The sequence below is a fragment of the Megascapheus bottae genome, chromosome 25 (genome assembly GCF_031878675.1).
Source record: "Megascapheus bottae isolate mThoBot1 chromosome 25, mThoBot2.hap1, whole genome shotgun sequence".
Lineage (NCBI taxonomy): Eukaryota > Metazoa > Chordata > Mammalia > Rodentia > Geomyidae > Megascapheus > Megascapheus bottae.
Window position 1 is genome coordinate 21,745,059 of NC_143533.1, and position 12,312 is coordinate 21,757,370.

Consider the following 12,312-nt stretch of genomic DNA (forward strand, 5'->3'; position numbering starts at 1 on the left):
CTTGCCTAGTGCTTGCACGAAGACCCAGGTTTGATTCCTCAGTACCACATATATAGAAAAAGCTGGAAGTGGTACTGTGGCTCAACTGGTAGAGCAGTAGCCTTGAGAAAGCCCAAGGCCAGTGCTCAGGCCCTGAGTTCAAGCCCCAGGACTGGCAAAAAAAAAAAAAATTCTTTCCATTCTCTCCATGTAATGCAGCTTTATGGTTGTTATTTTTAACATAAGCCTAAATGGCTTACTGTGGAATGTACTGTCATTGCTCAAAGGCATCTTTTGAGTGAAGTAGACAGAATACATAGAAGCCAAATCTAAATTCCTATTTCCTTCCTGGTTTCCCTCTGTAGTACTTACCTACTGTGTACTGTAAGAGTCTTAAGTGTCTTCAAGGTACCTGGAAGTAGTTCTTTTTAATCTGCACGGTTGGAAGCTAGCTTTCACCGGAAGAGCCTGTGTGCTTGCTTTCCTGCCCATCCTTGTGACTGGCACTGCCTTTCAGAGTAGGGGATGTAGTTCTGTTCTTCCATGAAACTCTTCTCCGTCTTCTCCCTCTAGGTTGGAACAAACAGCACCAACCCTCCCCCCCCTTTTTTTTAACAGAATCTGTGGCTCAATTAGAACAGACTCCTTCTGTTAATGTGTTCAACTAGTATTAATAATTCCTCCCTTAAAAAAAAAACCAAAAGTTTTATTTAGACAAAAAACAGTTTAGTCAATTCATCTAATATTGTTTTAATACTAAATTCCTAACAGAGGCTGGCCATGTCTTCTATCTGAACTTTGCTATTTTTTTGCAGAAAACAGTTAAGATTTTCTGTTGTTTGTTATGTACTTCAGAATCAGAGAGTGCAGAGTGGTCCTGGTTGAAGGTAAAGCCAGAGGCTGTGCCTATCCAGCTCCTTACTTGGATGAATATGGAGAAACAGACCCTGGGCTAAAGTAAGACTTTCTTTTCATGGGAAAATTTTGTTTGGTTATCCTGTATATTGCTCTTTTATTTTGGTCACACCACTATATAAGGATGGTGACAGTTCTTAAACACAAAAGCTAATAACAGTTAATAATAAAAGTTAATAATAGTAATGGTTTTTAAATAATTACAAATTAAAATATTAAATATGCCATCCTAAATTTAATGGTTTTCAACAACTTTGTGCCTTTGCAAAATTTGGAAGTATTATTTTTCTACACTTTTAAAGACATCTTAATGATTAAATCAGTCTTCCTTCAGAATTATTTAGAATGTGTGATACTGATATGAAGAAAAGAACCTTCAGTTTCCAGTGAGGGACTTTTGGTTTAGAGTCGGTATTGGTCCTGTTGAAGTATTTGAAGCTATATCAGCATGTATCAGCTTTATACACAGTTTCTATACAAAGATTATAATTGAGTCTGGATAAATTGTCAGAGGCCAGAGAGCCATCAGGCTAGCCATTCAGAAAAGATTATGATCCTTCTTCTGTTATAAACATCCCTGGCCATTTGAATGAGGTCTTATATGCCTGTGGTGTATTAAGTTCCATTTCCTGAATTGTCAAGGAATAAATTTCTGCTTCATTAATTTGTTGAGGGTTTTTTTTGTGGGTAATGGTAAAAAGATACCCCTTTTAAAAAGTCTTCTCCCAATGATTCCTCACAACTCTAGAAACGTCTCAAGTGTGCATACTGAGTTAGTCAATAAAGATACCACCATTATTTGATTCAAACTTACATGTTGGATTTTTCCCCCCTGAAGGAGGGGCAATCCCCTTCATTTATCTCGTGAGAGATATCGGAAGCTCCATCTGGTCTGGCAGCAACACTGCATTATAGAAGAGATTGCCAGGAGCCAGGAAACGAACCAGATGTTATTTGGATTCAACTGGCAGTTGCTGTGAACTCCAACTCTGCCTCAAGACAATCACGAATGACAACAGTAATAAAGACCAATTTTAAATTGTGGAGAACTTTCTGAGGGCTGGGGAATTATTGGAGGGTCTTTTACTCCATGTCCAGATTCATGTACGTCAATAAAATATTCCTTAATGGAGTATCAATTTTAATTAGCACACATATGTTTCAAGGGAAAAAAGGACACAGATTAATGTTCTAGAACACTAAAGAAATGCTTTTTCGCCACAAGCATCTGATCCTGCTAATATTTCTAGAAAAATAATTCCTCTTTCTGTCCTAGTCTATTTCATTTCATCCACCTGATAAACGAAGTCACATCAAAAAATTGTGGACATTTTTATATGTTGGTTAACTCTTAACACAGTTTTGTATTTGGTATTTTCCCGAGTATAGTTAGCATTAGTCACTGGCAAGATTTTGATTTGTTATGGTCTCCTTTGCAGCTAATGGGGAATTACAGAAACCCTGAAGTACTTTTCAATTTTGAAAGATGCAAAAAAAAGTAAATTTAATTTCACTTTTAAGAAAATAATCTGCCCGTATTACATCATCTACTGCTTTAGTCAAAACTTGATCTAAATATCTTTATGGATAGATTGTTAATTCTGCAATGTGTGGCAGTGTTTTTCCCACTGTGGACTTCAAGAATAATGAGAACATATTGATATTTCATTCCTGATGGTACAAAGAGTATAATTCTCTACTCTAACTACAAATAACTTTGTTGAGTTTCAAACTCTTATTTTCAATTCTAAAAACAAGTATCTAAAGTGAGATCTTATTGCTGCTTGTGGTACTATCCTATTTTGACTTTGAGACCTGTTGCCATTCTTATATGAACTACTCATAAGGATAAGAAAATTTCCCCAATTAGTGGAACAGTTGTAAATTGTATGAAATCAATTCTGCAACCTTCTGTCTTTGTGCAAACTTTTCATAAACTCAAGTTTTATGACTACTATAAACAACCAAAAAAGCCATGTGATCAGTAATCTATGTCCAGTTACCCTGCTGTGGTTGAGCCATCTTGTTTATAAATAGTAGTGTTCTCCTGAGTCTATGCACAGACTTCTTGGTTCTTGATTTTAACTTTCTGTATCAAGACTTGTGTCATGAAACTTAACCCTTCCTTTTTAGCTTCCAATGTCTTGGATAATGTTAGTAGTTTGAAAGGCACAAAGTTTGTCCCTTACTTTGTCCTTGGCCGCTTTTGTCACATATGTGTATATGTCTTCCTACCCTCTTGTGTTCAGCAAAGTCACGCAAGTAACGATGTCTTTACTAAACGATCAGTGATATACATTTGGAGCTAGATTGTTTGTTTTTGTGAAAAGTGACTTTTACAGTAAGGGATTGGCCTGAACAGACATCAGGATATAATCGCAATCATGGTTTTCTACTTGGATAATTATGACTCAAAAGGTGGTAATCAGGAAACAGATAAAACTTGAGTGAACAGCTTATAAGGAGATTAACAAGTGATGATTGGAAATCATCACATTTGGGCTGGGAATGTGTCTTAGTGGTAGAGTGCTTGCCTAGCATGCATGAAGCCCTGGTTTGATTCCTCAGTACCACATAAACAGAAAAAGCCACAAGTAGTACTGTGCTCAAATGGTAGAGTACTGGCCTTGAGCAAAAGAAGCTCAGGGACAGTGCCCAGACCCTAAGGTCAGGCCTCTGGAATGGCCACAAAAAAAAAAAAAAAAGAAAATGGTCATGTTTGCCATTATGATTAAATAATCTGAATATTTCCCTTTATTTCTCATATCTTTGTATATGGATTTTTTTTGAAGTCTGGGTTATAATAAGCAACAGAAACCTGCCCTAATTGACTAGCTATCATTTGGCAAAGATTAACTGATTTTCTTTGTAATGTTTTTTGATCAATTCATTAATCTTGGAATTAGTCTGTAAAGTTGCCAGAAGGGCTGCCTGGCATGGCTAGCCAACCTTTACTGCCAAAGAACCCATTTCCTAGTGAGTTCTGCTTGTTGAGATTGTGATTTCTGCACTGTAGCTGAATGGATTCCTCAGTGCTACCTTCAACCCTACATATTTCTAATTATATTTAAATGTCCTAATAGTTTCTTTCATTATTGCAAACAATTTAATTTTTGTCTATGAAGTTTACTTACAACAGGCAACCAAGTTACTTTTTCTTCAGTACGTGAAGGAGGTAGTTCAGCAGGATGTCTTTATACCTGTGCATTTCTAATGTTTGGTGAGGGGCTGGCAAGAATTTTAATGATGCAGTAAAGAAAAAATATCTATATAATTAATTTATTATGCTGGTGTATTGGCTGTGAGTTTACCATTAGTGGTCGTTTGTCATTTCATAACAACTATGCATTTTGGTTCACTGTGATGATATTTAGTGACTACAACACGTTTATACCACTGATTCAAATTCCATTCATGATGAAGTTATACAAAATATTGCATATATTGATATCTTTTATTGCAAAAATGTAAATTTAAAACTTGTATAATGTTCTTGTGCTTTTTGAAATAAAATATCTTATATGTGTATATTTAAAAAGAAAAAAGGGACTTCTCATGTTTGGGGATTTGGGTTTGAAGTATAAAAATCTGTATCTAGAAAAGAGCTTTCTAGTTTATTTTTGTCAGCTCAGTAAATCTCTTAAATGCCAACGAGTTTTAGGGTAAGTGGGTCTCCAAACTTTTTATGACCTTATATTTCATCAGTAAATTATTTTGGAGCATGAATACCAAAAATATGGATATATATGTATAGTTTTTATTGTTTTCATGTAGTGCTATATTAACACATTGAGTATATTTTAAAACATGGGCTGAAACAGATGGTCAAAGATTACCAGTCAGATTTAACTTAAGTTTAACCCAGCGTGTACTAGAATCATGCTCTGATGTGAAAGATAAAAGATTCTCAAGGCTGAAAGAGAAACTGTCACAGTTAGCTTGACAGCACACTTCCCAGCAGAAACCTTATAAACCAAGAAAAATTGGCATAAGATTGTTCACAGTACTGAAGGAAGAAGCTGGTTTTCATGAATACTGCATCTAGCCGAGCTAGCCTTTAGGAATGAAGAAAGGAAAGAGGAAGAGAAAAATGGAGAAAGACATTTCCTGACAAACAAAAGCTAACAGAACTTATCTCCACCAGATCTATCTTATAAGAATTGCTAAAGAAGCCAGGCACCAGCTCACAACTGCAATCCTAGCTACTCAGGAGGTTGAGATTTGAGGATCACAGTTCAAAACCATCCCAGGCATGAAAATCCCTGAGACTCTTAGCTCCAGTTAACCACAAGAAAACCAGAAGTGGTGCTGTGTCTCAAGTGGTAGGGCAGTAGCCTTGTGCTAAAGAGCTCAGGGACAGTGCTCACGCCCAGAGTTCAAGCCCCAGGACACCCCCCCACCCCCCCACACACAAAAGAATTGCTAAAGAGTGTTTGTCTAACAGAATGACATTAGGAATGAGCTATATGCTCAAGGTAGACCACTTCCCTAGTAAGCATAAGATCCAGGATTCAATTCTAAGCATCAAAGAAGACAATGGGTGAATGAAAGGAAGGAAAGAGGGGGGAAAAAGAAAAGATGTTAATGATTAAAAAGAAATCAGTAGAGCCAAGCAGCAGCGGCTCATACCTGTAATCCTACCTACTCAAGAAGCTGAGATCTAAGGATTGAGGTTTGAAGCCAGCCTGGGCAGGAAACTCACTATACAGATTCAGAATATTTCATTATATTGTAAATATGTTGCATCAATCATTTATTATAAGACTAAAAAATAAAACAAAAAAAAAATCATCACTAGAAGCCAGGCTCAGTAGTCTATGCCTGGTGGTCCCAACTACTAAAGAGGCTGAGGCAGGGTGATTGCTTAAGGCCAGTTTGGTCACCACAAGACCCTGTAAGCAATATAAAACGAAGTAAAATGGAGCGTTGAAATTTCAGCCAGGTGCAGTGGCTCAGGCCTATAATCCTAGCTACTCAGGAGGCTGAGATTTGAGGATCACAGTTCAAAGCCAACCCAGGCACTAAAGTCCATGAGACTCTTACCTCTAATTAAACCACCAGAAAACTGGGAGTGATGCTGTGGCTCAAGGGGTAGGGTGGTAGCCTTGAGCCGAAGAGCTCAGGGACAGAGCCCAGGCCCAGAGTTCAAGTCCCATGACAGAAAAAAAAAATCTCAAAGTGTGGGAAGGAATGGAGGATAAATGTTTTTTATTTCTTGTGGGATTTTTTGTTTTGTTTTGGTTTTGGTCATGGGGATTAAACTCAGGGCCCTGGGTACTGTCCTTGTGCTCTTTGGTTCAAGGCTAGCCTCAGCTCTACCTCTGGTGTTTTGGTGGTTAATTGGAGATTGAGTCTCACAGACTTCGCTGCCCAGGCTGGCCTTGAACTGTGATGCTAAGATATCAGCCTCCTAAGTAGCTAGGATTACAGGCGTGAGCCACTAGTACCTGGCTTAAATGTTGAGATTTTTAGAATATTTTTGTTCTCTCTAATCATGTAATGTGGCTATTATATAAAATAACTTTTATAATCAACAGATGTCTTTTGTAACCTTCACCGTAACCATGAGTGAAAAATCTGTAACACAAATTTATAATAGGTCAGGAGTGCGGCTCAACTGATAGTGTACATGCCTAGACTAGCAGTCAAACTAAAGGCCTTGAATTTAGACCTTAGTACTACCATTGAAGAAATCTGTAGTGCTGAGAATGTGGCTTAGTGGAAGACTGCTTGCCTAGTATGCATGAAGTCCTGGTTCAATTCCACAGTACTATATAAACAGAAAAAGTAGGACATGGCACCGTGGCTCAAGTGGTAGAGTGCTAGCCTTGAGAAAGCCCAAGGAGGGGCCAGGAGTGTGGCCTATTGGTAGAGTGCTTACCTAGCATTCATTCCTCCGTACCACATACACAGAAAAAGCTGGAAGTGGTGCTGTGGCTCAAGTGGTAGAGTGCTAGCCTTAAGAAAGCCCAAGGTTCAGTGCCAAGGCCCTGTATTCAAGCCCCAGAACTGGCAATAAATAAATATAAATAAACTGAAATAAAGAACCAAAAAGAAGGAATCAAAGCACTCCCAAAGTAAATTGTTATTCATTAGTAAAAGGCAGTGAGTTATTAACACAGCTTGATGAGCTTCATAGAAATATGCTAAGTGGGGGCCAGGAGTTTGGCCTAGTGGTAGAGTGCTTGCCAGCATGTAGGAAGATCTGGTTTCAATTCCTCAGTACCACATACATAGAAAAAAGCTGGAAATGGTGCTATGGCTCAAGTGGTAGGGCTCTGGCCTTGAGAAAGCCTAAGGACAATGTCCAGGCCCTGAGTTCAAGTCCTAGGACTGACAAAAAAAATGCTAAGTGGAAAAAAAATCTTTAAAACATACATACTATACAATTCTATTCATGTAATAACTTGGAAATATATCACAGAGCTAGTTAATAATTATAGCTGCCAGTGGTTAAAGATAGGGAAAGATGTGTGTGGCTATAAAGGCAGACGTCTTAAACTGGCACAGTTCAATCTTAATTGTGATCTAACAAAATTATAGTTCTACAAACAAAATGAGGGTATTATACACGCATGTATTTAAATGCTTATGTATGTATGTTTTAGAGTTGGTAGTAGTAGCCTTTTTTTTTTTTTTTTTTTTTTTTTTTTTTTTTTTTTTTTTTTGCCAGTCCTGGGCTTGGGCTCAGGGCCTGAGCACTGTCCTTGGACTTTCTCAAGGCTAGAGCTCTACCACTTGAGCCTCAGCACCACTTTTGGCTTTTTTTCTATGTATGTGGTACCGAGGAATAGAACACGGGTATTTGTGTATGCTAGGCAAGCACTCTACCACTAGGCCAAACTCCCGGCCCTAGTAGTAGCCTTCTATAGATACCATAATAAATTACCACAGACTAGGTTGCTTAAGAAAACTGAACAAAAACATGAGAAAGGGTAGCAATGTTTGTGAAGTAATGCACCTTCTATCTGGTGAATATAATGTAACCCTTCTATTAACTACAATAAAAATATAAGAAAATTGAAACATTTTTGCGCTCTACTGGCTCACATTTGTAAATTTTAGTTAGTAGGGATGCTGAGATCTAGCGGATGGAGGTTTGAAGCCAGCTGAGGCAGAAAAGTTCATAGGAGTTTCATCTCTAAAATAACCACAAAAACTCAGCTAGAGGCAAGGCCCTAATAATAAAGCATAAGCGAACTGAGTGTGGAAAAAAAGTAAAACATGAAATTTCTCAGTCTAAAGGACAGAAGCCTGAAACCTCAGTTTCAGTGAGACCAATTTCCTCTGGAATTTCTGGAGGGAACAAGTGTTTCCTTGATGTTTAAAGATGATACTCCAGGTTCTCCAATCCTCTTCTGGCTTTCCTATTCCTATGCATCTTAAAATGGGTAAGAGCCAGCCAGGCAAGAGTTGGGGAAGACTCAGTTCAACCACTAGTCTTGGCACCCAACAAAAGTGCCATGTTTAGAGCTTTAGGCTCTGCTCTTGACAGTTTAAACATTTAAAGGGGGTAATAGCTATCAGTTTCAGTAGGCAGAAGTCCATGCTCTTTGGCCCAGGGGTAACCTCTGTCCTTTTGTGAGCCTATTAGTATGCCATTTTCCAATGGCTTTGCTGTCTTCACTACTTATTTAATACTTTTTTTGGGAGGGAGAGCGGGATGTCAATCTTGGGGTTGAACTCTGGGCTGAGTGCTGTCCCTGAACTTCTGTGTCAAGGCTAGTGCTTTGAGCCATAGCTCCATTTCTGACTTTTTGGTGGTCAATTGGACAGAAGAGTCTGATGGACTTTCCTGACTAGGCTGGCTTTGAACCATGATCCTCAGATTTCAGCCTCCTAAGTAGCTACAATTAGTCATGAGCCACCAGTGTCTGGCATTACCTCTAATGAACGCTTTAACACAAAAAAAGTCACATTATACATGCTACACAACAAATTGCCTGAGTATCACAGACCATATTTACTGTTTAAGTGATTAGTTTCATTAAACTGAGGGTCATCCATGTTGTGCAGTCCATCAATTCTGTATTCAACTAATAATCTGTTCATTCTCCTCTCTGTAGACTTCTGGGTTGTTTCTAGTGTTGCTATTTGAATAAAGTTGTTATGAACAGTCTTCTACAAGTGTTTTGTTGTCAATATGCATTTTTTTTTTAAATCAGTTATGGGACTTAAAACTCTGAGCCTGGATGTTGTCTCTGAGTTCTTCAACTCAAGGCTACCACCCTACCTGTTGAGTCACAGCACCACTTCGGTTTTCTGGTAGTTAATTGGAGATAAGAGTCATACGGACTTTAGTGCCCAGGCTGGCTTGAACACCAATCCTCAGGTCTCAGCCTCCTCAGTAGCTAGGATTACAGGCGTAAGCCACCAAGCCTGGCTTCAACATGCATTTTTAATTCTCTTGGAGAGTGCACATTTATTTGAAATGCTAAGTCCTGTGTAACATTTCAAGAAATTGGCAAACAAGCCAAGTGTGGTAGCTGAAACCTGCCATTCTAGCTATGTGGGAGGATCTTGAGGGGAATCTCAGCTCAGGGCCCAAATTGAGAGAGAAAAAAAATTCTCAAGGTTTCCTTTCAACCAGTGCTAGGCATGGAAGTAGGCACCTCTCTCAGCTACAAATTAGACACACAAATTGGAAGATCATGGTTTCAGTTGGCTAGGGCAAATTAAACTTCTAAAAAGAGAGTTAACATTAGTTCAGATGGTAGCGTGCCTTGCAAGTACAAAGCCCTGAGTTCAGTCCCCAGTACAGCGAAAAGAAGGGATCAGACATATTTCTAAAAGTTCCACGTGTTTTATGTTGAGGTAACTCTTAGTATTGTGTGGGATTTTTTATTGCTGTTGTTGTATTGCTCTATTGTTTCTTTCCAGTATTGGGGATGGAACTCAGGGCCTTGTACATTATAGGCAAACATTTTTTTTTTCCCGATGTTTGGGACATTTCTGTGTAGACAGTTTTTCCTTGTAAAAGTTCTTATACCTTATTTCTTTACTCCCAATGAGGAGTTACTAATATTTCTTCATAGGGGGTTAAATTAATGTTTGTAAAGAGCCGACTATAATGTGGAAAAACAGTAAAAGACCAATTAGGAGGCGCCCCAAAGTAATATGGATAAGCTGTGGTGACCTAAGCTAAGGAGGTGGCAGCCAGAATGGAGAATTGATTTTTCAAAGATAAACTGTCTCCACTTAGTCCACATTATGTGCAATTTGAGTAAGCCAATCAATAAAAAAATATGCTCATAATTTATGCCATTTCCTTTAGGGGAACTTATCTCCAGAAGCCACTAAAAAGAACATTTTAGGATAGGCACAATGGCTCAGCCCTGTGATCCTAGATACTTGAGAGGCTGAGATCAGCAGGATGGCAGTGAGAAGCCAGATGACAAAAAGTTCATTTCAATCCATAAAAAGCCAGATGTGGTGGCTTGTACTTGTCATCTTAGCCATTGAAGAAGTGTAAAAAGCACAATGATAGTTCTGACACTAGTTAAAAAATAAAATGAAAGTGTTGGATGTGTGGCTTAACAGTGCCTGTCTACCAAGTGTGAGGCCCTGAGTTCAAATCCCACTATTACAACAAAAATTAAATATTATCAAAAGGATTTCAAATAAAGGAAACCATTGGGTCCAATGTAAAAAGATTCATGCAGCATCTGAACATAGGTTCTCACAAACATGCTCCTGTCAGGGCAGATTATGAGTTGTTTATGTTAGATTCCAGAACTAGTTAAACTGTAGGCAGAGTAACCCTTATAAATTATACCAATCAACTGATGTAACAAAATCTAAACTGCCTGTGGGTGACAGTAAAAATGTCACTAATTTAGAAAATTTAAAAAATTAAGATTTCTTGGCTCCAGGAGTTGGGCAGCATACAGATTCTATTTTTTTTGGCGGAGGGGGGGTGGGGGATGGGGGGGATTAGTGATGGAGCTTGAACTCTGAGCCTGGGTGCTGTCCCAGAACTCTTCAGTTCAAGGCTAGTGCCCTACCCCTTGAGCCACAGTGCCACTTCCACAGACTCTCTTTTACAAAATTGAAAAAAAATTGAGACAAATCTTCATGTACAAAGAGCTCAAATATTAATGATGAAATTAAGCTGCCAAACAGTACATAAAGTACTGCTTGCTATTCACGTAAAAAAAAATCTATTTGCTTTGCATACATGTAAGAACATGAACAAGAAACTAGTAAGAAAAATAGAGTGAGTGTCTGTAAGGCATTGCTCCTCACAGTATACTATGTTATTTTTCTCAATTTTAAGCCATATGAATAATTCATTTTTTATTTAGCAAGCAAACAAATAATACTGGAAGAGGACAGATAGGGGAAATGGTCGGCCACATCTTTCACTGGCAAAACAAAAACAAAAAGCTGACGGAGGCATGGCTCAGGTGGTAGAGTGGCAGCTAAGCAAGTCATCCAATGAAATGCACTGAGTTCAAACGAATTAGATCACAACATTCATTCCTGATATACTTGCAACCTGATTTATCTAGAGCAAGTTTAACATAGCACACATGATGAGATGTATGCTAAGAATAGGCAGAATCCACTGGAGTGCAGTGTGTCAGACAAGCTAGTCATAGAACCTGAAAAGCAAAATTCCGGTTCTGGAGTAAATTGTTCTGTTTTCCCTCCTTTTGTTTTAACATAGGGTTTTTGTCCCCTCAAACTATCACCCTTCTTACATTTCTGGTAATAGTTTAAAAATGATATATAAAATCATTAAAAGAAGATTCAAAAATCTTTTACCTGTAAAGCAAACCCAGAAGTGTCAGGATGTTAGAACAAAATATGGGCGCATGTGCATTTTTATACTTGTTATTTCTGCATTAATCAACCTGTGGTACTGGGAATCAAACCCAGGGCTTTCAGCATGCCGGGCAGATGGTCTATCATTGACCTACCCCCAAGCCTATGCATTGATTTATTTAAAAATACTTATTGCACTGGGCCCCCATGGCTCATGCCTGTAATCTTAGCTTAATTTGGGAGGCTGAGATCTGAGGATCACAGTTCAAAGCCAGCCCAAGCAGAAAAGTTCATGAGACTCATCTCCAACACACTATTCAGAAAAATCCAGAAATGATGCTGAGGTTCAAGTGGTACAGCAATAGCCTTGAGCATAAAGAGGCTCAAGGACAGAGCCCAGGCCCAGAGGTTAAGCCCCAGGACCTGTTGGAAAAAAAAATTGGGGTCCTGGAGTTTGGCCAAATGGTAGAGTGCTTGCCTAGCATGCACAAAGACCTGGGTTTGATTCTTCAGTACCACATACATAGAAAAAGCTGGAAGTGGTGCTGTGGCTCAAGTAAGCCCAAGCTCCAGAACTGACAAAAAAACAAAAACAAAAACCTTATTAAGTGTAATTCCATATTTATAGGGTAAGGAAAGTTGGAGGGAAAG

At 38.5% G+C, this 12,312-nt stretch overlaps 1 protein-coding gene across 1 annotated transcript in view; it reads left to right on the forward strand.

The window, feature by feature from the left end:
• The window catches only part of Ubr1 (ubiquitin protein ligase E3 component n-recognin 1), an 89,648-nt gene extending 86,044 nt beyond the window's left edge, over nt 1–3,604 (forward strand). Inside the window, exons 47-48 of the mRNA XM_090318526.1 lie at nt 835–936; nt 1,733–3,604. Of these exons, the coding sequence (XP_090174652.1) occupies nt 835–936; nt 1,733–1,874 (244 nt within the window). The 3' untranslated portion in view covers nt 1,875–3,604. The remainder of the gene's footprint in view (nt 1–834; nt 937–1,732) is intronic.
• The last annotated feature ends 8,708 nt before the right edge of the window (nt 3,605–12,312 follow it).